The sequence below is a fragment of the Papio anubis genome, chromosome 1 (genome assembly GCF_008728515.1).
Source record: "Papio anubis isolate 15944 chromosome 1, Panubis1.0, whole genome shotgun sequence".
Lineage (NCBI taxonomy): Eukaryota > Metazoa > Chordata > Mammalia > Primates > Cercopithecidae > Papio > Papio anubis.
This window is the reverse complement of record NC_044976.1, coordinates 155,879,797-155,904,923: the sequence shown is the minus strand read 5'-3', so window position 1 is coordinate 155,904,923 and position 25,127 is coordinate 155,879,797. Positions and strand designations below refer to the sequence as shown.

General features: G+C 51.2%; 1 protein-coding gene across 2 annotated transcripts; it reads right to left on the bottom strand.

Moving 5' to 3' along the window:
* On the bottom strand, nt 1-24,727 carry SLC41A1 (solute carrier family 41 member 1). Of its 2 annotated transcripts, none has more exons than XM_017950091.3 (11): nt 24,613-24,727; nt 20,999-22,016; nt 11,961-12,068; nt 10,769-10,840; nt 9,967-10,111; nt 9,680-9,826; nt 8,915-9,062; nt 7,936-8,015; nt 6,366-6,500; nt 5,892-6,040; nt 1-2,604 (listed from the first exon to the last, which is right to left on the bottom strand). In XM_017950091.3, the coding sequence occupies exons 2-11, from the start codon at nt 21,368-21,370 to the stop codon at nt 2,419-2,421; spliced, it is 1,542 nt and encodes a 513-aa protein (XP_017805580.3). In that variant the 5' UTR covers nt 21,371-22,016; nt 24,613-24,727; the 3' UTR covers nt 1-2,418. The 2 variants fall into 2 exon arrangements, with proteins under 2 accessions (XP_017805580.3, XP_021783428.2); XM_021927736.2 differs by lacking the exon at nt 24,613-24,727 and adding an exon at nt 23,729-24,115.
* Between the last annotated feature and the right edge of the window lie 400 nt (nt 24,728-25,127).

The following is a 25,127-nucleotide window of genomic DNA, read 5'->3' as shown; positions in this document are numbered from 1 at the left end:
TCTAAATAAACGTCCTCTTTATTTTACCAAATATAATTTATCAGTTAAGTTGACATTTGTCAATTCAGTTATAGTAACTATAAATAATTCTCTTAAGACACAGTTCTGTAACTTTTTAAGGATACGAGAGTAAACCAATATTGCTCCTTGCAGCCAGGCCAAAAATACATGCAGTTGGTACAATCGGGGAAAATAAATGAATCTTCCATGAAAGTCACCTTCATTTTCTTTCCCTCTCACCCTCCAGTCCTCCTCTGCTCACACACTCAGGGCCTGGGGCATGCCTATCCGTCTGCTTTTTAAGCAAAGGAGGTCACTTCAGAGTCTTCTGGGACTACCTGGCCAAATTCCAGAGATGAGGAAGGGGCGAGTGACTGGGGCAAGGGTGGCTGGAGATCACAGGGACACAGCCTGAGGGGCAGAGGAGCTGGTTTCGGTGCCTGTACAAGAAGAATCTGTGTGCAAGTGTTTTTTGAAGTGGAGGAAAAGATGAAAAAAGTCCAGAGGGAGGAGGAAAAACAAGCCCAGGCTGGTGTTAATGAACTCTGTTGGATACAACTCCAACTAGATAACCTCTAAAATTCCTTCCAATTCTACGGTTCTATGATTCCAGAAGGAAGCCTGGAGGTCTGGGTAGAAATGGAGAGAGAGAAAATATAGTCTCTGGAGGTCTAGGGCAAGTTCCTGGGATAAGGTGTGGTCTTGGTAGAAACAGGATCATTGCCTAAGCCTTCCCTTGGAGGTGGGTCCTTGAGGCTACAGATGGAAGGGTTTCTGTGGAAGCTTCTGAGAGAGAAGTTAGAAAAAGCCTACATCCAAATTCCCAGATCTGTACATGTGTGACTGCAGATGGAGGCTCCAGTTTTCTCCCAATTCTGTGCTGGCAGAGAAAAGTAGAAACAACCAGTTGATGTTCACCCTGCTAGTTCTAAATCTTCTTTTGGGTGCTTGGTGAGGAGAGATGGAGGGAAGGGAATGTGAGGAAGGGTCATTTAGGGAAATAAACACTGGTTGACCAATGGGGCTGGTGGCTCTAGCTGTGGTCAGCATTGCACAGAGTTGGGGTCTAGTAAGGAGAAAGAGGCAGAAGAATCTGGCTTGAAGTAGGTGCAAATACTTACAACGAGGAAACTTTCTCTGCCAGATTGAAAGGGGCACATGGCCTTTGTAACCTGGAGAATGAGGTGAGGTTAGAGCTGTGTTTCCCTTACCACTGGCTTGTCAGTGCCTGGTACAGTACCTAACACATAGTAGGCACTCAATAAATACTGCTCAAAGAATGTTTCAGACCATGCTTGCCTGCAGGAGAGCTCATCTTGCAGAGGCTGCATATTTGCTGAATGAGCGAATGAATGATTGGTGAATGTTTGTGGGCAGAAGCCAAGAAAGAAGAAAACTGACCTCTATGGCATGACAGAATGAGTAATTTTAGGAAGTGACAGAGTCCAAGGTGATCAAGTGATTATGTCCTCAGGAGAAACGGCAGCAATGAGACACCCGTGGTTGTCCTCAACCTCCAAACAATTCTCCACATACCCATGACCTGTCCCTAATCTCAAAACCCAACCTGGCAAGCTCTGGGGAAGGTAGTGTTTAGACAATTTGAGATGAAGGTTGAAGAGAGACAAAGAATCAGTCCTCTGGGCCCAGGGAGAATGTGGATTTTGGGGAACCTATAGGTGGACATGGGTCAACAGAGAGAAGAGTCCACTGTTCCATTTTTTCCTGAATATGACAATCAACTGGAAATGATCAGAGGGAGGGGTTGTTGATGTTGATCAGGTAAATGAACAAGAGGCATGTGCACACATTGAAAAGTCAGTCCACCTTACTCTTTCTGAGTGGGAGGGCTTAGGTCCAGAGGGCAAGAGAACAGAGCTGGGATCACAGGGGCCTGGAGCAGCTGTCTCCTGTCCAGAGCTTTGAAGCTGGTCCACTTCTACAAAAGTATGTCTGTGTTTGGGAGTGTTACTTATTCTTCTGTCCCTCTGTTCAACCAAAAATAAAACAAAACAGATAAAAAAGAAAACAAAACCAAAAACCCAGAGCCCACTCACAAAGGGTTTCTCATTAGGGCCAAGACAGGTTGCTAAAGCCAAACCCCATGTCCCCAGATTCCAGACAAAACTCCCTTGCCCCAGTCCACATCACCTGGAGGCACCCACCATGAAATTGCACTTGGTGATTGTCTCAAAAACCTACTTGTACTGCTTATCTCAGGCCGTCTGTCTTTCCTGGATTCTTGCTATACAAACTTGGCTCAATGTATAAAAATTCCCATTGAAAATAATGAGAATTTGGTATCAAAGTGAAGTCCTAGAAAGAGGTGGGAGTGTAGGGTGGAGTACGGACAGAGAAACAAAAGAAAAATTTCAAATAGAAAGTGCAGAGGGATGGGGAAAAGGTTGAGTGACCAAGCTAGTCCCCGACATCCGTGTCTCGGTCCCCTATGAGCCAGAGGACATGGAAGCTGAGTGCTAGGAGCCCTGTGCCAAGCAGGTCCCCCAGAGCAGTCAAGTATGGGATGGAGAAGTTGTCCGGGTCCAGGCCCCGGCCCCACATCCAGTGCACCATCCAGTCTGCGATGTACAGGAGAATCAGCACCTGGGGAGACAAAAAGGGCCCAGCCTATAGCCATCCCCTCTCTCCAGGGGGAGCCAGAGGCCACATGATCATACCCATGCAGTGCCTCACAAGGCTTGGATGGCCACAGTCCTTACTTTTTATCTTCCTCTCTCCACTCCAGCAACCTCTCTGTGTTCCTCCACCCAACAATTACCACCTTGAGCAGACAACAGGCACAATGAGAGCTCTTTAGAAAGGAAGATGCTGCTACGGCCCAGGGTCACCCACATCAGCGTTATATTCTGCTCCCAAGTTTACCAAACGAGGAGCTTCCTGACCTAGATCCTACCTGTTGCAGGAACTCAGCCCTCTTGCCTCTAACTCTGGGTCACCTTATTCTGGGGTCACTCCAATTCCTGCCATGTTGGCCTTTCCAGGAGCCTGGCAGGGGGCTGGCTGTTGGAGTCAGCTTTTCCTAAAGGGATATCTTCTCTGGGCAGAGTGGTATAAGGACAGTGTTTGAAGCTGCTGCTGGCAGTTGTCTAAGTAACAGACGATCATCCCAAGCTGGCTTCCTCCTGACCCTTTTCATTCTGTTGTTGTGGCTTTCCATTCCATTTCCTCTCCATTCTTTGGGCTCAAAGAATGCAAGTTTATTTTAACATTAGTCCTAATAAAGGTGAATTGTGAATAAGTCACCTCAATGTTAATATAAAGCAGACACTGCATACCAATTCAAAACACATTTGACATGATCTGCGGCTTTGATTTGTATCTGTGCTCTTGCTTACCTTCTATTCATACAGAGAATTAAGAATGACTCAGACCAGAATCTTGCCAGTGGGCCCAGGACCAGCAGCATCAACAACAGCTGGGCGCTTGTTAGAAATGCAGAATCTCTGGACCTCCTGAGTCAGAGTCCGCATTTAACAAGATTCACACGTGCTTTTAAGTTGGCGATGCCTTTGATCTAGAATACCATGGTGGGGCAGGCCTGAATCTCCTAGAATCTGCACAGTGCCTGACATTTGGGCTCCCCTAAATGACTGCATCTGCGTGAGAATGAAACAGTTTCTGACGGTTAAGCTCCAATACAGTCAGTCATCTGCGAGGTTTTACCCTTGACTATACTGTGTAAATACTGTGGTATGAAAATTCTGCCCTAAGGGATCCAGATGCGGGAACCACAGCCCTTACGGGATCCGGAAGCCAGAAGTGATATCTATCTTTAGGCAATCTTGGTTGCTCTCCTGTCCTCTCTCTCTTTTTTTTAAATTTTAGGCTCTGCCTGAGAGAATCCTGCCCTCTCTTCAAGGAAGCCAGAGGTGACTCTTCACATTCTCGCCTGCCCTGCACACAGCTGTCTTGTGATACCATGGCCTTGGCTCCCCTGCCCTCCGTAACTTCACACCCTTTCCAGCAGCTGCAGAAGGGTCCCAAATAAAGAGCATGGCCAGGAGGCCTTTGGGACATGCCCTAGGAAGGGAATGGTAGCAGCTGTCCTGACATTCCAGCCTCACGAGCAGGCCCCAGGACACACGGCTGGGAGGAGGTGGCAAAGGGATCAATAAGAGCCTTTACAGGGGATCAAGTGTCACGCTCTGGCCCTCCACAGATCTAGAGAGGAGAGCAGAGGCAAGAGTGTCTCCCAGGGTATTCATCATGAGTGATGGCACCGAGGCTCATCCTTTCCAATCCAGGCCAAGAGATGAGCTGAAAACCTCCACCACAGACCCTTGGCATATCCACCCCCACCTTCCCACCACGTGCTTTACTGGAACCCAGTAGCAATGGAATGCGACAGCTTGGCTAACTGCTGCAGGGCAACAGCATATGGCTGATTCTCAGCCCCGCCCCTGCCAAGATGTCCGAACACAACCTTTCTAAAGCTGGGGGTGAGGGGGCTGGAGGGACAGGTGTTAATCAATACACCGGTGAAATAAAATTATGGTCTGTGTATCATAGAATATGATGGAGCTGTAAGAAAATCAGGGTGTTGTCAGGGTGTTGTTCTCTTTATGTACTGATATGGAACGATCTCAAAGATAAACTTAAGTGAAAAATGCAGGGTGCAGACTGTGTACAGTATACCACATGTGTGTAAAAAAGAGGAGGGAAATAAGAAAAATATATGTTTACTTTTATAAATACAGAATAGGTTTGAGGGACACACAACAAAGGGATAATAGTGATGGTCTGTGAAGGAGAAAAACAGATGGCTGTGAAGAAGAGGACAGAAAAGAAGACTTTTCACTGAGGTTTCACTATGAACCCTAAAACATTTTTGAACTATGTGACTGTTCAAAAATCAAACTTATAAAAATTTAAAAGGTAATAATAAGGGTGGACCTAGCTGTAAAGGGATAGCATAAGGGAGCCTTGTGGTGATGAAACAGTTTTCTGTGTTTTGGTTATAGTGGTGGCCACACAAACCTCCACTTGTGATAAAAACTGCATAGAACACACACACACACACACACACACACACACACGAGTGCATGTAAAACCAGTGCGATCTGAATAAGCACTGTGGATCGTATCAATGCTAATTTCCTGATTTTGATACTGTCCTAAAGTTACGCAAAATGTTATTTTCCCATGGAGAGAAACTGGGTAATGGTATATGGGATTTCTGAACCTTTTTTTGAGAACTTCTTACACATCTGTAATGATTTCAAAATAAAAAGCTTTTACAATGTAATAATACAAGAAGGGAGAAAGTGTCACGGTATCATGGAATGACAACTGTCACGGTATCATGGAATGGCAACTGTCACGATATCATGGAATGGCAACTGTCACGGTATCATGGAATGGCAATTGTCAATGGTATCATGGAATGGCAATTGTCATGGTATCATGGAATGGCAAGGCTAGACAGGATCCGACAGATTATCTAGTACAGTGGTTTTGACAGTTTTTCAAGCTATGGGACCCTTTATGCAAATGAATTTCTCAGAAAGACTAGCATGCAAAACAGAGCCACATGGAACTCTGCGGCCAGTGGGGGTGGCACGCAAATCGCACATGCTCAGCATCCTACAACCACCTGCATGAAAACTACCACTCCCGGTCCATTCCTCTCAATTTACAAAGGTATTGCTGAGGATCAGAGAACTAAAAGAACAAGGTAAAAGTCACACAGCATGTTGGTGACTCTACTGGAACTACCATCTGTTCTCCTGCACCTTTGTCCGGTGTTTATCAGCTGCCCCGACACAGAGAAAGAGGAGGTTGAGTGTCTAAGAGGCCAAGTCTGGCCTCCTCTCCCACCCCTGCAGGGCATCCTGGTTCCTTCCCATGCCCCTGCTCTTGCCACTTTGTACCTGGAGCAGTGCAGCTGTCATATAGAAGATGATGAAGATGAGTGTGAGGGTGGTGTGCCCGCCCTGCATACAGCTGATGGTGTAGAGGAACACCAGGTGTCCTGGGACCACGAGGAGGAAGAGGACCCGGGCTGAGCGAGAATTCACATCTGGAATTGGGTAAAAGAGGGTGTAAAGAGGAGGGGAGGAGAAGACCTGGCCCCAGAAGGTCTTTCAAAGTCAGGAGGGACTGCACCATATCCCAGGGCAACAGACAGATGAATGTCTCTACTTCTCCCATCCTGTGGTCTCCAACCCCTAGGGTGCTCTAGGAAAAGACAGCCCTCCTGCCTGGGCTCTGCCCTTCAGAACAGCTGGCACAGCCCAGCAGAGAAGGAGAACCTGTGGATGTGGGCCCCAGCTGTCTCTTAAGTGAAGCTCATCAACAGTAGGCCCACTCCCCCCAGGGCTGGGAGCCTGGGAATCTGCCATTACCAGGGCTGAAGAAGGTGGTACAAGGACTGGGACAGCGGCGAGGAGCTTGCTCAGAGTTCTCTCCTGGCATTCCATTCATGTGCAGGAAGGTGGAGATGCGGCTGGCCTGCACTGCCACCAGATTGCCCCCAACACCTGCAGAGACAGATATGGGCTTAGACACAGATAGGGGTCGGGGGAGGAGTGGGAACAAAATGATCTTCTCATTCTTTGTCTTTTATCTATAGAGGCACTGTCCTCTGTCTTAATTTAGGGTCTATGTGGGCATCACCCATTCACCAGTCCCCAAAAGAAGAGTAAGACACTAAGAAGGCAGACAAAGACCCCTGCTTCCAGGGAATCTTCCAGCTCCCTCATCCTCCCCTCTATGGAGATGCAGCAGTTCCATGTTCCCCTGGCAAAGCTGTGACAGTGCTGGAAAGGATACGTGCAGATCTGCAGACTCAAGAGAGCCTGACTTCTCCACCAGTGCAGCATGGGCACCTGCCTTCCTACACAGCTGAGGGGATGAAGCCCTGCCTTGCCTCACCCGCTCTCCAACACTCTGAGCAGACCCAGGTACCCTATGGTCATATGCTGGCTCTGGTAACCGGTTTCAAGGATCAGGTTTGAGCTCCAAACTCTGGAAACTGGTAACTCCGCCAGGACCTGTGCTGATTTCTCTGTTGCCCTCACATCCCAACCTGGTCCCTGCTCTTCTTGGTCTTGCTCTGAGCTCTGGGAGACTGGCCTCCATGGACTGCATCACCCAGTCTCCCCTGCTGGCTGCTTCCACTGTGTTTGTTCGGTGGGAGGCAACAGCAGGCGACCAGAGGGCAGGTGGAGAGAGAGATCAGGTATGTCTTTCCCAATCCCTCCCTGCTTTTCAGCATTGGCTTCCCCACGTTGGGGGCAAAGACAGAGCTTTCACTGGGCTCCTATAATGCTGTTCCCTCCTTACTATGGTTTGAATATAGTCTGTCCCCATCAAAACTCATGTTGAGGTCCCCAAATGTGGTGGTGGGAGGTGGTGCCTTTAAGATTGAATAGGTTATTAAGATGGACTAATGTCTTTCTTGGGAAAGGTATAGTTCCTATGAGAGTGGGTTGTCATAAAGCGAGGTTTGCTTCTCTTGTTTCGCCCATTTTGCACATGCTCAGTTTTCCTTCTGTTTCTCCATTTGGATGTCTGGATGCAGCATGAGGCCCTCACGAGAAGCAGCTGCCCAATCTTGAACTTCCCAGCTTCCAGAACTGGAAGCCAAATAAACCTCTTTTCTTTATAAATTAGCCAGTTTCAAGTATTTTGTTCTAGCAACAGATAATGGACTAAGATACTCCCCTTGACCCTTTAGGACTAGAGGCTTCCCATTGCTGCTAATCTCTGGGTGCCTCAACATCCCTTATCTGTCCTTTTACTCTGCTCCCACCTCTGTAAGCAGTCCCTTCATTAAGGTCTTGAAACATCTGAGCGAGATTCTCTTGTCTACTGGAACCCTGACTGATACAGAAACCAACCCCTTAAGTCCTCTTCTCCTGTCCCTTTCCTTCCCCCAGCCCTGCCCTCCGAAAGCTGATGCCCAGACCTCACCATTAATCACAGGCGTGAAGACAGCCATTCCCGCAAAGTTGGGGTCTGAGACAGTCTTGTCCAAGATGAGGCCTCCCACACTATAGAGACATAAAGACAAAATGACGCAAAGACCACTGAAGGGTTCTGCCTTAGTCTCTGGGATGAGAGGTCCAGGCCCACCTATCATTGGAGATGAAGGGAAGCACCGTGGCTCTCAGGAGTTCCTCATCGTCCAGTCCTTTCCTCCCTTGACAGGATTAGGTGCTGCTCATAACATTCTGACTGGGCAGTGACTCCAGAACAAGCTGGTGGTACTGGGTCAGGCGACCACCTCCTGTACCTGCCCTCTAAGTTGGCTGGAGGAGCAGCCTGTGAGACTATCTGCCGCTGAGGACCTCTGTTGTTCTGCCCACTCAGCATTTACTCCCCTTTCTGGTGATAGCTCTGGGCTCCTCCTCAGGGAACCACCTCTCTCAGGCTCAGTGACTGTGGCTCAGGTGACAATGCCTCAGTGATGGCTAGGCTCCAGGTCCATCCAATCAGAGGATCGCAGCCCCGAGGCCATGCTGACTGGTTTGGAGAGAATCATGTCACCAGATGAGAAGCAGTGGAACTCTATACTGGGACTTTGTGGCACTGGAGGGAGAAAGACTCTCTCTTCCCACTGGAATTGGTAGGAATAAGAAAAGCATAAACCTGGGCTGCAGGCCATGACAGAGAAGAGCAGAGCGGAGAGTCACAGAGTACTGGGGCCCTGATCTTAGGTATGTCCCCGAATTCAGCTGTGCCTTTTTGGTTCTCCGGGCCAATACATTCTGCCTTGGAATGAAACCCAGTTCAGATGGTTTCTGTCATTTTCAACAGAAGGACATGTGACTGATACACTAATGAACACATTTCTAGGGTCTGACCCCCACCCCCTCTCTCCAGGGTTTAAAAAGAAGTCTGTGGCAGGGTGGGAGTGGGGTAGGAGTGGATACTCAGGGCTCCAGCCTACCTGCTGATGGCCATGGCAATGATAACAGGCTCCCAGCCCGAGTACAACACCTCCCTCGTGGCTGGGCTTCGTCGGGCCAGCACCACCCAGACAGGCAGCAGGGCCACAAAGAAAGCACACACCAGTGGGTAGATGTATCGCCAGTGATCTGAGAGGGCAGAGGTGAGAGGGAGATAAGCACTGTGGTTCCCTACTCCAAGTTTCTCCCTGGCTTAGCCTGAAAATGTCCCAACAGATCAATAGCAAGACTACACTAAATGCCAGTAAACACACTACCCCATTTGATCTTCACTGGCAGCTCAGGAGGTAGGTGGTACCAGCCTTTTTCATTTTATGGATGGGGAAACCAAGGTAGAGAGCTAGCCAGGCACTGAACCAATTAGGGACAGAGACCAGAGGACAGACACTCTCGGTCTCTTGATCGGATCCCAGAAATCACCATCTCCCACCCGTTTCTTCATTTTGCAAGCAGATCCCAGCCTCTGGTCCCTTTCCTTTACTCTTGCCACCTCATCCCTCCAAGAGAAGTAAGAATATGCATGACCAAACAGGAATATACTTCTGATACTTTTCCCCGACCCTGATGCCTGCTTGAATTTGAGATCAGTACTTAGCTTCACATCTCTAAGATCAGGAATTATTACAACCTGTGTTCAAACCAAATAGTTTAAGAACACAGAAGAAACTCTCGCACATTTCCAAACTACTACCATCTCTCCCAACCCCACCCAGGACTCCACCCGAGCCACACTCTTGGTGGCTCACTCAGTTCCAGGTAGAGTCCCCAGCTGATGCCTGAGAGCAGCGCCAAGGTGATGAGGTCGCCCAGGCTGGCAGCAATGGGTGTGGCCACGTTGTCTGGGTTGATCCCAATCTTGCGAGAGCCAATGATGACTCCAATCATGATCATACCTGGTGAGGAAGTGGGAGGGGCAGGCAGGGTGAGAAGAGATAAAGGAGTCTCAACAAACAAAAAGACAGAGTGGAGTGCGAGGTGCAGCCAACACCTCTGGGGTGGCACTCCTTACTCCTCTACGCCCTCCCTTCCTTACCCAGTACCAGGGAGGCAATGAAGGCTGTGGCCACGCTGCTAGCACAGAGCAGGAAGGCGTGCGGAATACTGAAGTGGCCATCAGGGATCCAGCCAAAGACGACAGCTGCGATGGACGCCAGGAAGCCCACCACCGTGGCCTGCACCTGGGGACAGGAGTGGTAACTTGGAAAGCCCTGAGAGCAGTGGGCTTCCTAAGCTGAGGTCATGAGCATCTGGGCAGACCTCTTCCTGGCTGGCAGTAGCCCCAGGAGGCAGGCTGGACTGCACTGTCCAGTCCTCCCAGGCTGGAAGGATGTCTTTATTTATTTAGGTTCACACCAGACACTAGTACTGGGCAGTGCACTCTGCAGGAGCCCAGAACATGTTATTGGCTGAAGGAGTGTGCCTCTGGGGATGGGAGTGAGGTTCAACAGAGTCGGAGCCTTCCACCTAGAGTCAAGGCCTGGGCCTCAAGGGGGAAGGCTCCCGGTCTGAACCTGTGTGGTCTCATGGGGAGATGGAACAGCAGTGGCACAGGACATCTCGTCACTCCTGAGTCTGCTCATATTGCCAGGATCTGCTGGGACTCAAAGGCACCTGCACCACCAGAAACTGAGAACTGGAATGGGTGATGCTGGGCTCTCCTCATCTTAGGCATTTTCTTGGGTAACCTAGTTATCTCCTAGAGCTACTCTGGGGGAAGCCAGCTCAGTGGGATACTGGAGACTTACTCAGGAGCCTGCTGGGGCTGACCTAAGCCTTTCAGAGATTCCTGACTAAGGGGAAGCTTAGCCCACCCTCTCTGGTCCCTGCCTTCTTACCTGGATGAGGGCCATGTTCCCAGTGATCATCCGCCAGAGCTCCTTGGGTGTGTCCATGTGTCCGATGTTGGCCTGGGAGAGGGAGGGCAAGGAGCTGGAGCTCCAGGCTGGAAAAGGCCTGAAGTTCCATCCATTAGGCTCCTGCCTAGATCATGAGGCAGTACATGTGGCCTAAGACTCTGAGAGCAGGACCTGACAGTCCTGGAAAGGTGAAGCAGGATCAGAGAAACTGAGGCAAGAGGGAAGGAGCTAAAGCTGAGCTCCTGCAGCTGGGTAGGGGATGGGAGGGGGGTCCCCTAGGCAGTCGCCTCTCTTCCTCTCAGGACACCAGCTGAGCAGAGGCAAATTCCATTCTTTGCCCTGCTTATCTGGGCAGCCCACTCCTGCATGGGTCAGAACAACCCAGTCCCTGACTCTGAAGCCAGCCTGCTATCCCAAGGAAGGAAAGGTCAGCTGCTGGTGCAGGACTGAGGCTCCAAGAGTATTCGGGAAGGAGAGGGGGGCATGGGCCAGAAGTTGGGTAGGGCAAGTCAGGGTGGGTTAAGTTGGATGCCACTTCTCTCTGTCACCTTCTCTAGACTCTTGGCCGTGCAGGGACATCCCAGGCCTCCTGAGTTTTATCATCTCCCACCTCCAACCCAGGGCCCTGTATCTGTTCAGGCCCGGAATGTCATGGCTCAAGACTGCGGGAGGTAGGAGTGACGAGCAGTTCCTCTCTGTCTGTTCCCTTAAAGAAGAGCAAGCTGCCATGGGTAAAGGGAATGGGAGGGCTGGGGGACTGGGGGTGCTGGGAGGGCCTGGCTCTGCTCCTGCCCAGCTGCAAAGCAGGGCTGGAGATCAGAGGAGGCCCCCATCTGTGCGGGTGGAGGAACCAGCATGATGCCTGCCTGTCAAAGCTGCACAAACAGTCACGAGGTGGTTGAGAGGTAGGGGGTGGGGCAGGAGTCCAGGGGTGGCTGGGACATCCAGAAACCAAGCCTGGGAACCACTTTGGGCAGGGAGCCCCTGCCCAGGAGCAGGACACCCAGCCTGGGATCTCCCTACACCTGCCCAGGCAGGCCCTCCCTTCCCACCCCAGTCCCACACTCCAGGCCTGGGTAGTGGAGAAGGGCCCATAGCCCTCTCCCAGTCTCTGGCTCTGTGCTGCCCAGAGTCCTCTCTGTGCCCCGCTCCTCCCAGCCAGGACACTCACTGCAGTGGAAAGCCTTGATGCCAGGGTCATTTCCAGGTTCCCTTTGAGCCCCAGTAGCGCAGGCACTAGGATGAAGACCTCTGTCACCTTCTGGAAGACTTCCCAGTGCTACAAGGTGAAAACAGAACCCAGGAATTTCAGTGCCCCAAAGGGTGGGCATTGAGGTTCAACAGGTAGTCTGAGATCAGGGGTTTGAGGAGGAAATAGAATCAGCAGGGAGTGAGCACGCTAGCCACCTTTCCTCCAAGAACCCTGGAATGAAACCAAGCCCACGGTCCTTCAAACAACACAACCCCCCTTCCTGCTACCCAGAACCAGGGAGATGGAGAGGGTCTCTGCCGGTTGGGAGACTCTCAGTCTGGCACTACCTCCTCTGTCTGCTTTCCTGGAGGTGGGTGGGGAAGGGTAATGGGGACCCACACAGCTGAGCTGCCCTGGGCTGCCTGCCACCCTAGAAATCCTTTGCAATCCCCCCTCAAATTGCAATCCCTGGCCCCTTTGCTTTCAGTCCAGTTTCTCTGTTGTCTCAGCTGTGGAGAGTTGGGCTCCACGTGGCTGGGGCCGAGGCTGGGGAGATTAGAGAGTTTGTTTGGTTTCTATCTCCAAGGGCTTTGGGCCTCAGCCACAGCAACTCTCCTTCTGAACAGGCTCTGAATTAAGATTGTGGCCCCCAGACCTCTGAATGCTGGCCTGTAAGAGGCTTTTTATTCCTCTGTGCACTGCCTTACCCCACATACCTTCCTCAGTCTCTCAGTTAGGAGAAGCAAGTGTACTCCTGTAGGAAGCGCCCTGGACGGGAGTCAGGAGACCTGAGTTCTAGTCCCAAGACAATCAATCCTGGCTCTCCTACTAATGTCTTTGGTTAACATCTATTAAGGACTGATTATGTGCTAGGCTAAGTGATCTCCATGTATTTCTCTTTTAATTATCTTAACAACCCAATAAGGTAGGGGCTATTTTATTCTTATTTTGTGAATGAGGAAACTGGGGTCCAGAGTGTATTCTACTAGTTAGTGCTAAGAAGATTGCAGGAGCCAGGACTGGCTATTTGAAAGCTACTTTACTTGCAACTGAAACTGAGGACTTGCAAAAAAGGTTAGGATTGTGTCTCCCTTCCTGGTCCTAACCAGGTAGGTGGTTTCCTTTATTTGTTTTAAGAATGGAAAGCCTCCAGGTTTGGAGAGGGAGGAGGAGGCAGGCCAGGCGGATATATATGGGTTGGTCTGGGTATCATGGCTGGGAGGCCAAGGACTATGTTGGGCAAGGGCACTGGACCGAGAGCCTTGGGTCTCTGACAGGAGACAGCAGGGACGGGCCTCCTGCTTATCTCCCCAATATGCCTCCTCAGGTAGACCAGCTGGACACCTTAGACAAGTTACAAGGGCCTCAAGCTCTTGAAAAATGTTCAATTCAGGGACCAGTCAGATGGTCTCTCAAGGCATTTCCAACACCCACACTCTGTTGTGAAAGATGAGCAGTGGGCGGGTGCGGTCGCTCACGACTGTAATCCCAGCACTTTGGGAGGCCGAGGCGGGCGGATCACCTGAGGCCAGGAGTTTGAGACCAGCCTGATCAACATGGAGAAACCCCGTCTCTACTAAAAATACAAAATTAGCTGGGCGTGGTGGCACATGCCTGTAGTCCCAGCTTATCGGGAGGCTGAGGCAGGAGAATTGCTTGAACCCAAGAGGTGGAGGTTGCAGGGAGCCAATATCGCACCACTGCACTCCAGCCTGGGCAACAAGAGTGAAACTCCATCTCAAAAATGAAACAAAATAAAATAAAATAAAATAAAGATGAGCAATACTGTAGATTAGTAAGAGATCACCTCATGCCCCTTAGGAATGGTTACTATTTAAAAACCCAGAAAATAATCAGTGTTAGCAATATGTAGAGATTGGGCTGGGCGTAGTGGCTCATGCCTGTAATCCCAGCACCTTGGGAGGCCGAGGCGAGTGGATCACTTGAGGTCAGGAGTTGGAGACCAGCCTGGCAAACATGGTGAAACCCTGTTTTTACTAAAAATACAAAAATTAGCCGAGAGTGGTGCGCACACCTATAATCCCAGCTACTTTAAAGGCTGAGGCAGGAGAATCGCTTGAACCTGGGAGGCAGAGGTTGCAGTGAGCCGAGACTGTGCCACTGCACTCCAGCCTGGGTGACAGAGCAAGACTCTGTCTCAAGAGAAAAAAAAAGCATGTGGAGATTGGAACCCTTGTGCACTCTTGGTGGGACTATAAAGTGGTGCAACTCCTATGAAAAACAGTATGGTGGTTCCTCAAAAAATTAAAAATAAAACTACCACATGATCCAGCAATCCTACTTCTGGATATTTATCCAAAAGAATAGAAAGCAAGGTCTTGAAGATATACTAGTATGCCCATGTTCATTGTAGCACTATATGCAATAACCAAGAGGTAGAAGCAACCCAAATGTCCATCAAGGAATGAACGGATAAACAAAATATGCAAAGTGTGGTACATACATACCATGGAATATTTCTCAGCCTTAAAAAGGAAGGAAATCCTGTCATATGCCATAACATGGATGAACCTTGAGGACATTACTCTAGTCATAAAAAACACTGTATGATTCCACTTATCTGAGGTATCCAAAGTAGTCAACTTCTTTTTTTTGAGACACAGTCTCACTCTGTGGCCCAGGCTGGAGTGCAATGGCACAATCATGGCTTCAGGCTCCAGCCATCCTCCCATCTCAGTCTCTCGGGTAGCTGGGACTACAGGTATGCACCACCACACCTGGCTAATTTTTATATTTTTTGTATTTTTTGTTTCACTATATTGCCCAGGCTGGTCTCGAACTCCTGGGCTCAAAGGATCCTCTCGCCTAGACCTCCAAAGTGTTGGGACTACAGGTATGAGGCACCGTGCCCAGCCTAAGTAGTCAAATTCATAGAGGCAGAAAGAAGAATGGTGGAAACAAGGGGCTGGGGTAGCAGGGAAAAGAGTGAGTGTTTAATAGGTACAGAGCTTCAACTGGGGAAGATGAGAAGTTCTGGAGATCTGTTGTACAACGAGGTGAATATACTTAATACTATTGAATAGCACACTTAAAAAGGGTTAAGACGGTAAATTTTATGTTACATATTTTTTACCACAATAACCAAAAAGCAAGGCTATCAGAGGTGGTGGGGCTAGGGCTTGAGACCAGGAGAGGCTGGGTACTGGGTGGCCCTATAAGGCAAGAACCTCTCTTTTCTTGTCAGAGCTGTCCCTGTGTGGATGGGGTGGGAGGCCTCACAGGACCCTGGGGAAGGGCTCATTTCAATGGGGCTGGAGCATACGCTTGCCTGCGCTCCTGGTCTGGCCAAGACCTGGGACTCTCCTTAGGGAAGCCCCACCGTAAGGACTAACAATGGGGAGGAGACAGTCCCCCATCTCAACAACAGTTACTGGGCTTCCAGGCAGCCACAGGATGAGCCAGCCCCCTCCAAACACTGAAGGGAGGTAAATCCCTTCCCACCCTCAGACCCCCCAGAGTGAAGGCAGCCCCAGTGAGCCCCATCTGCCCTGGAGCAACTTGGGGACTGTTACTCTTGAACATGGCTGGTACATACCACTGAGGCTCCAGCTCCCTGCAGTCCGGCCTTGCTCTGCTTCGCCTCCTGCTTCCTCCCAAACCAGCTCCAGAGAGGGGAAAAATTCCCGTCTTCTCCCCTTCCTTGTGGGCTTTCAAAGCTGCTCTCAGAGCACAGCCTCAGATCTCATCTTCACCCCAAAACACTGGCTCTACCCTGCTGCCAAGCTGCCAGCTCCATGAAAATCTCACTTCTGCAGGTAGGTATATTTTTTAATGTATATGTACTCGTAGAAAGAAAAAACCCAGAAGAAGACTCCACATGTATGCAAGCAATGTTTTCTGAGCTGTTTGTAACTAATATTGCTTGCTTTTATTATTATTTAACAAAAAATGTATAAAGCTCAGCTAAGTTCCTCTGGTTGCTACCATAAGCACCCCCAAATCTCTCCACCTCCCAGCACAATGCACTCTCTCCTTATAGCTATAGGAGGACCTACAAAGTACGGACTTTTAGGAGCATGGGATGAGAGACAGACAGGCAATGAGAGGGAGCAGTCACAGTAAGAGCCCCTGTGCAAAAGTCTTCCTGACTCTTACAGAATATAGCCTGGAACCTCACACTACCTGACCCTGGGCCAGCAAAGCCCCGAGTTGGCACTTGGGTCAGAGAAGCCAATTCCTGCACACATACTTTCTTCACCCACAAACCCTCTCAAAGCTGCAGCTCAGGCAGAAAGCCTCTGACACATGGGCACGCATAGGACTCTGGGAAGAGATGCTGGAGGCTGGAGATGTGGAACCAGCCCAGGAATCAGGGTGGCCCTGAGGTTAGGAGTAGGCAGGATGTGGCAGGGGCAGACAGTAAGTAGCTCTTCTTCCTCCTTTGGCCAAATTCAGCCCCATCCTGTTCATCCAGGCTGGGAGTATCTGCCCCTGAAGTCACACCCGTCCGCCAAGCAGCCACCCACGCCTTCCTGCTCTGACGGGGATGAAAAAGGGCACGTTCCGGGAAGTGCTGCCCTGCTTGGGGGTGAGGGGAACATCTAAATTTTAACTGCTTCTCAGAAATGTAGCCCCCTCATCTCTTTCCTTCTCTAACCTTGGGGTGAGGGGCTCATGGATCCCTGGTATTCTGGAGGTGAGGGAAGAGACTGCCTCCCCCATAGCCAAAACGAATCCTGAGGCACAGCAATCGCAAGTCTCGATCCTCGGTGGTCCTGCCAGTACCTCTTCCTTGCCCTTCCAATGCGCCTCTTCCACCCCTCACCTACTCCAAGCTCATACACTGACCCCGAACTGCCTTCAAGGGTTCTGGCCTGAGCCACCTCAGGAGGGTAGCAGCAGGGAAGAAAGTCAGAGCCAGGAATCAAGACATTAAGAAGACTTAAATTCCCAGATACAAGCTTTAGGCTCCAGGCTGTGGGAGAATCGGCTCCTGTGGGAGAAGCTGGGCTGGAGCTGATCTTTTAGGGTAAGGACTGGGTCAGATGAGATTGCAGTAACCCCAGGCTTCACCTGTCTGAGGCTCTTCCAAGAGGCATCCTCTAGGTGTCCAGGAAAGGGCTTTAGGGCAACACCTGGATATACGGTGCGGTACAAAGCAGGAGCAAAGCAAATGGGTCCCTGACAGCAGGCAGGGGACAGAGATGGGAAAAGCAGAAGGGGTAGTCAAGTGAAGCAGGTATGAGTGTCCCGCCTAGGGATGCTGCGACCACAGGAGCAGGCCAGGCCCAGGAGGAATACTTCATTCCCACTCTACTTCCCCAAGGCCATGCTTGCCATCCACTTTCATTGCTGTAGACTTCTGTATACACAGCAGGGTCTGCTTTGTTCGAGATCCTTAGCAGATGAGTAGTGAGCTAAAATAAGGACCCATCTTAATCGAGCTGGGAATTAAAGGGCAGATGGGCACACTACTTCCTGCCACCCCATCCCTCACAAAGGCTGACAGATAAAGGGAGTGAGACGTCCGGAGCAGCCTAGGACCAAACTGGGCAGATGGGCACAAGGCTCCTGCAGTGAGGAGGCTCCCATATCCCAACCCCCTTCAGAAGCCAACACCAGGCCCCAGCCTGCTTCCCTTCCAGATGCTGCGGGAACTTTCAGCCATGGTTGGGAAGTTAGAGCAGATGGACGTCCATTTATTCTTTTCCTTCTTTGGGCCAGTACCAGCCCCTTATTTCACTGCAGATGCTGCTGTGCACATTTACCAGAGGGCAGATAAGAGGAGGCAGAAATGAGCCTTCTAGGAAGAGAGTGGGTTTTCTTTTTCTTTTAAATTAAAATTACAATTTAATTTTTTTTTTGCATCGCGTTGGTGAAAGAGAAAGCAAGTTTTCTGTAGCAGCAAGGAAAGATGGGGGCCCTGGACCAAGGAGACATCTGAACCATGGCCAACACGGACTCCTGCTCAGTTGCTCCAAGACACTGGGGACACTCCATAGCCAGCTTCTCCAGATGGCCCCAGGGTCTTGGGGCACTTTCAGACTCTGTCTTACTGAAGGCCGTCCTAGCTTATGAAGGGGTAATATAGGTGTGAATCCTTAGAAACCGTCCTGCTCTTCCTGAATCTGAGATTGTCAGTCCTGCTTTCACTCCTGTGGATGTGGAATAAGAATCTCTCTGTGGTCCCATGTCTCGGTCCCTCTGCACTCACCCCCTCCTGCCATCTCACTGTTGCCATCTGCAGGGCCTGCTCCAGCCAGAGCTGTAGCAGGAAGACTGGGGGAGGAGGACATGGACAAACCTGCCATTGTCATCCACACCAAGTGGACCCTAGCTCTGGGGTCAGCCGAGGTGCCACACTGACAGCAGCTCCAAAGGTTCCCTACCTAGGCCTCTCAAAGTCTCCAGCTCATGCGCCTGGAGTGGGGGTGGGGCAACACATCAGAAGCTTTGGAATCTAAGTGTGTGGGATGGGTAGGGGTGGGGTGTATATGTGGGGGTCCCTCCCTACCCCATCTAAGAACTTGTATTCTTGCTCACTTCAGAAGATAACTCTAATTAATCCAGATTCTAGTCCACCCAGTTCTTCAAGAAAAGACAAAGAAAATAGGCTTCTCCTAGAGTCTTTTTTTTTTTTTTTTTGAGACAGAGTTTGGCTCTGTCGCTGAGGCTGGAGTGCAGTGGAACAATCATAGCTCATTGCGACTTCAAACTCCTGGGCTCAAGTGATCATTCCTACCTCAGCCTCTCAAAGTGCTGGAATTATAAGAGAATGCCAACATGTCTGACTAATTTTTTTTTTTTTTTGGTAGAGATAAGGTCTCACTTTGTTGCCCAGGCTGGTCTTGAACTCCTGGCTTCAAGCGATCCTCTGGCCTCAGCCTCCAAAAGTGCTGGAATTATAAGCATAAGCCACCATGCCCAGCCAGAGTTTTTTTTGTTTTTTGTTTTTTTTTTGAGTGGAGTCTTGCTCTGTCATCCAGGCTGGAGTGCAGTGGCGCGATCTCGGCTCACTGCAGCCTCCACTTCTTGGGCTCAAACGATTCTCTTGCCTCAGCTTCCGAGTAGCTGGGACTACAGGTGCCCGCCACCATGCCCAGCTAATTTTTTTGTATTTTTAGTAGAGATGGGGTTTCACCATGTTGGCCAGGCTGGTCTCAAACTCCTGACCTCAGGCGATCCGCCTGCCTTGGCCTCCCGAAGTGCTGGGATTACAGGCATGAGCCACTGCACTTGGCCCCTTCTCCGAGTTTTTAACCAACTGGTAAACCACGGCCATGGTGAAGGCCACAGGGGTTAGTGGTGTGGGCTCTAGGGTCAGATGACCAGGGACAAGTTACCTAATCCCTCTAAACTACAGGTTCCCTACCTACAAAATGGAGATGATTATGGATCCTACCTCATGGGCCTTCAGAACAGCCCCCCAAATGCTTCCCCAATACCATTATTATTATCCAGAAAATAAGACAACCCTCTTCAGTTCACCTCTGGACGCTGGTTCTGCACCCCTTTGTAGGTATCAAACCAGAATGCAAAAACTTCAAGAATGAGAACTGAGGCCACAGGAAAAGAATAGAAGAGGTGGAGAAAAATGTTACCCTAGTCTCTTTCTCCTCCTCCTACTGTCCCAGTCACTGCCCTAGGGGGAGGAACAGCCACTAGGGGGAGGAACCCAAAGCTCCAGCCTGGCTTCCCAACCTCCATGCAGGAATAATCTTCAAGGTAACAGGTTTGGGGAAAAGGGGAGGCAGTGCAAGGCACTTCGGCATGATTTAAACATCATTCTCATGAGCAATCAACGGTTCAGGGTTCCCCTGAAGGGCTCAAGTCAAAGTACTCCATGTGCACACACTATCAAGAACCAACAATCTTCAGTCTCTCGGGACACAGGCATGGCGAGACCTACCAGCAGGACTCTATATCACTATGGTCTGTAGGGTTGGCTTGGCACAGGGAAGGTGACGCTAAGCTTCGTGTCCTTCTGGGAGATATCATAGTCAGGGAACACTGGGGGTCCCAAAAAGCAAAAGCCAGATCTCCTTCTGCCTCAGTATTAATATTTCTCTGAGTACCTAGGACAGAGGCCAGCATTCAGCAGGAATTTGATACACATTGCTGAATTACTTAGATAAACCCAGCACCTTCAAAAAGTTTGGTGTGCCACACTGTGCCTAAAAGACTTTCATCTAAAAACAAAACTTTATCTCTTGGACCTGGAGGTTCTTTATAAGTCCTGACTCACAATAAATTAACATAGCACGTCTCTGGCTCTTAGCTTCCAGGTCCCTCCGACTCTCATACTTCGTTCTACCCAATGTCCTCAAAAAGAACCCTCTTTGCCCAGGGCAGGCTCAGAATGACAGGTAAGGAGCAAAGAGGAGAGACAGTTCTGCCCAGGCCTAGTTACATTTTGTCCCCATTTACAGCAGATAATTAGTGCTTTTGGGTCTTGTTACACCAAATCTCCGAATCATGCATCAGACAGCAAGTGTCCACCCCCCTCCCCAAGGGGATTATGCCAAGGTTACAGGAAGATAAGCAAAGCAAAATGCCTTCAAGAGCCTTCCCACTTAATTTGAGACCCTCTTGGCAGCTGAACAAATTCCTGCCCAGTAGGGGGATGGAGGAGAGGCTTGAAACTGAGCTTTCTATTATGGGTATCCTTGAAACCACAAATGCAGGGGAGAGAAGGCATAAAGAGGAGACCCTTGTAAATGTCTCCTACTGAGGTGGGCTTGGCAGGAATGCTTGGGAGAGATGGCAAGCAACGACCCTGTTCCATCTTTCCTCTCCCAAGCCTGAGCTCTGGAGCCAATTCTGTTTCTATTTAGCAATACTGCCCTGACTGCCTCCCCGGGGCTACTCGGCTTCCTTGAGGCTTCTGTAGGAAGGAACTAGACCAAGAAGAAACCAAGGACATGATCCAAAGGGAAACAGTATTCTAGGAAGCAGCAGCCACTTCTGACAGGGAGGTAGAGAGGAAGTTCCAAGTTTCCCAGCAGGCAAAGGTGGCCCTGGGCTCATAGTCAAGAGCTGCCCTACTCAGGTCCTACCTGCACGATGTCCAACACCATGCCGGCAGCCACAGTCCCAAAGCCTGCCAGAAGGAATGGAAACAGCACTTGCAGCCCAATGGAAAAGGAGGTCTCCTTGAGCGGGGAGGGTGGCGCAGGGCCACGGTCTGTGCTGACGTCGTCACTTTCGTTGCTCTGGCTCCCGTTCTCCAGCAGGGCGTCCTCCTCCCGAACCCCCTTGGCGTTGGCCCGAGACTCAATCACCACCTCTACCCCAGCCCCATCAGGCCCCAGGAACTCTGAGGTCCCAGCCAAGGGCTCTCTCCCTGGGCCATCTGAAGAGCAGGGAGAGGCAGAAGGGCCAGTCCCGTTCAGTTGGTGGACGTCCTTCGGCTCTGGCTTAGAGGACATGACAGGCAGGGAGGAGGGGAAGGGAGAACTTTCCTCTCTTCTTTTTGCTTTCTCTCTCCTTCTCTAACTTGGGAAAGAACTTAGTCTTGGGGTGAACCCAGGCTTGGGCGCCGCGGGACCTCTTCCCACGGCTCTCCACTCCTACCAGGCACTGCAAAAACTGATCCACCAACAGGCAGCCCCATCAAGCACTGAAGCCACAAGCTGGGCAGAAACAAGAAACTCCTCACCAGACAGCCACTAGGGGTGCAGATGCCTGACTCCAACCCACCAGCTCTGTGCTTGAAGAAAATGTATCTGTCCTCTTATCTTCTTTGGTTCTCAGTGGCAGGCTCCTGGGAGTAGGGGGCATCCAGAGTAGAAGAGCTCAACCAAAGTCTGGGGTACCCTCTGAAGGGGCCCCTCCTCCTTGAAAAGCAGCTTGAGTTCAAATCTTTCAGAACACAGTGCCGGCCTGGGACTGTGGCTTCTTCCCACTGCTTTGGCTGGGCTCTGTCAGCTTCCCACAGCTCCTCAGGCTCTGCTGGTCCCAGTGCAGCGTCTGCTGTCTTTCCCTTCTCTTCCAGAAACTTCCTCTCTTCCTGGGAAGAGCTAATACCTCTTCAAATCCCTGGTCCTTAAAGTCACGAGAATCAGTGTGGAACACCTTATGTGGGAAGGAGAAAGAAAAGAAAAAGAACATTACGTTATAGCAAAGGACAGCTCCTACTGGGAGAATTTCCCCCCAAGGCAGTTAGGAGTTCGTCATATAGTTATAGAGTTTGCTATTTGCCTCCTTTTTTCCGCAAAAATTATTTAGTCCTGCACTGCTCCATCCGGAGGCTCAGCAGGAGCTATCCCTGCCATCCTCCCCACCAGCAAGCCTCCTGGGGGATCACCACCATGGTCACCAGCAACGAGATGTGACCAGCCTGGGATTGGGAAGATGCCATGCAAGTGCCCTCTGCATTGTTTCCTCAGCAACTGGGGGTGGGTAGGTATGTCCTCAGCAAGACCCCTTCTTGAATGCCCCTCCATTATTTAAGTGGGGTTCAGTTATAAATTCAGTCACAAACTCCCTGCCACACAGGCACCCCTGTATAAAGTGACTGCTTATCATCACAAGACAGCAACAGAAAGACAGTCACACAGGGCAAAGAAACAGGGAGAAACTGATTGCTGCGTGAAGTCCCCCAGACCCCAGAACGCTCTAGCTTCTGAGAAAACAAAACAAAGCTAGGAGGACTCCCTGGGCAGTGGGGCAAGCCTGCCAGACCAAGGCCAAGAGCCAGAGGCCTACCCACTCCTGCCCTTGAGAGTCAACAGTGTTACAAAGAGCTCAGACAGCTGACTCGGATCCAGGCCTCTGTCTCTCCCCCTCTCCCCCTGCTCATGGCCCTGTGAGCTTGTCAGATAGGACAACGGAGTTATCTCAGTTAGAAGGGGCAGAGCATAAAATGATTGCTTATTACCCATGCATTTCAGTTAATTAGGCTCCTCCTGTTCCCCAGGGTTACTGAGAGTTGGATATAGTGGAATTCTTAGAAACAAAAACAAAAAAACAAAAGTAGCAATAAAAAAAAAAACCCCAAACAAAAACCAAAGCACCCTAAGCCAATATGCACTTGCTCCAAATGCATCTCTTTAGCTGTAATGGCTCTTCTCTTTGCCTAAAGGAATCCCCAGGCTTCCTAATTCCTCATGGACTCTCATCCTATTCCATTTCACCAGAAGAACTCTTATTCGTAAAAAATAAATTTAAAGAGAGTTCCACCAGGTAAGAGGAACAGGTCCTTAAGTATTCCAAACACACACAAATAGTCAACTTCAGTTTAGGAAAGGCGGTATCAAACCCCAGGAACTGGCCAGGAGAACTGTTTCCTCTATCAATTCAGTCACCCATCAGGGCTCCCTTTTTCAATCTCCTTAAACACAGTACTGTGGTTCTTTCAAACTCCCTCACCAGAGATCCAGGAGGAAACCTCTGAGTCCTAGGGCCCCTATGCCAGAAAAGTTTCTGAGTCCGCTAAAAGCTGACACCCCCGCCTCCCTCCTGTGTTCCTGGCAGGCCACTGAACCTGAGAGGGGGCTCGCAGGAGGGGAAGCCAGTCCTCCCTCACCACTCCCCCAGTAAAGAGACTTCAGATGGGCCTAAGGCCCTGGGACGAAAGAAGCAAAAGTGAACCAGGACGCCCTATCCCCTCCTCCCAGGCGGGGACAAAAAAGACCCATTTTAGTATCCCCAACCCCGAGGAGGGAGAGAAAGTAACTGGGTGGCCTCCTCGGTCTCTCCACCACTCAGATTCAGCAAATGCGCTGCGCGCCAGGACTCCCGCCCTCAACCACCCCCTCCCCGCCCCAGGACCCCACAGGACTGACCTGCCTCTCGCTTGGGAGGAAGGGGGGCGCCTGGCGAGTGGCAACGGGGCCCGTGGTCTCGGGGGGTGCAGGGTACCCCCTCTTCTCATCACTCCTCCTCGGCAGTCCTCCTTGGCCCCCGGCGTGCCCCCCCCACACCCCCAGCCAAGGCGAGCGTCCAGCCGCGACACCCGGCTGGCTACATTTCGCTTCTGCGTTACAGCGAGGCCGCCGCTCCGCTTCCACGCGTGGGAGGTGACCGGGGAGGGCAGGATACACCGCTTCAGGCCCGGCGGGGGGGCACCCGGACGGGGGACCGGGGGGCCGAGCTCACTCGCCCCCAATCGCTTCTTGCCCGCGGACTTGGGCCCAACTGGTTGGCTGCCGGTGGCAAACGTGATCTGGGGCAGACTGGGTGGCAACCCCCCTCCATCAAAAATAGATTCTCGGATGGACAACAGCAGCAGCCAATCAGGGACTGGGGAGGGGGCGGGATCACCCTCGGCCCGGCCCCTTTCCTTCGCTTGCTGCCCTGGAGGCGGGGCGCCGGGGAAACGCAGTCAGAGTAGTGACGGGAACCGGGAGCCGGCTCTACGCGCCTGGAGCGAGCGGGTCCCAGCGCCCATCCGCCCGGGGTCCGGGGGACCCGCTGCCCGAGCTCACTGCGTGGTGCTACCGCCCCCGGGTCCGCTGCGCCGCGCCGGAGCCCCAGCGGCCTTTGAGAGGCGTGTGCGACAGTGCGCGTCCTCTCCTGCCGCTGGATGTTTCCTTGGAGCCTCTGGGCTTCGGGAAGACCGGCAAACGTCCCTGTGGAGCCAGCCAGCCAGCCACCTCTGACCCCGGGCTCAAGCAGCCATCCGCGTGCTCCCTCCTCCCGCTCGGTACCCGGACAGAACAGTCCCTACCTTACTCTTGGACACAGCTCCTCTCCCGCCAGCTCGTCATTCAGCTCCCTCCAGATTCCGCGTTCCTTGAGCAAATGGCTCACCCCTGACGAATCCGGCCTTAAAAAAGTCCCAGCCTTGAAAGGGGTGGAGACTGGTGGGCGGGAGGGAAAGGAGGTCAGACTCACGGCTGGGGTCGCACACGCATCACCTGAGGTAGGAGGGAGAGGAGCCTCACTTCCTCTGACCCACTGAGCCTGGTGGCAGCGTGCGGAGAGATGTCTCCATCCCGCGCTAAATGAAATCCAACTTTCCCTGACGCACCTTGTGGGATTAAAGAGGGGTGTTCCCATGCTCACCTTTCGCCACTTCCTCCCTGGGGTATCTCCACCTCTCCAACACAAACTCAATGCCAGTTCTCTTTGGGATGTTTTTGTGCAGGGGGTGTGACCTCCCCCATAAAGGAACTCCCACCCCCAAGTTTTCCCCTCTTGTCAGTGGAACCTGTGACCAACGGTTCCTTCCTGTCCTTTTCC

What these genes read in the sequence shown, in the direction of transcription:
- SLC41A1 (XM_017950091.3), bottom strand. Translation starts at nt 21,370, where the DNA reads ATGTCCTCTAAGCCAGAGCCGAAGGACGTCCACCAACTGAACGGGACT. An exon ending in CATTGCCTCCCTGGTACTGG is followed by an intron (nt 9,827 to 9,966) that starts GTAAGGAAGGGA and finishes CTTCCTCACCAG; the next exon opens with GTATGATCATGATTGGAGTC. An exon ending in TGACAGCTGCACTGCTCCAG is followed by an intron (nt 2,605 to 5,891) that starts GTACAAAGTGGC and finishes TTGTCTCCCCAG; the next exon opens with GTGCTGATTCTCCTGTACAT.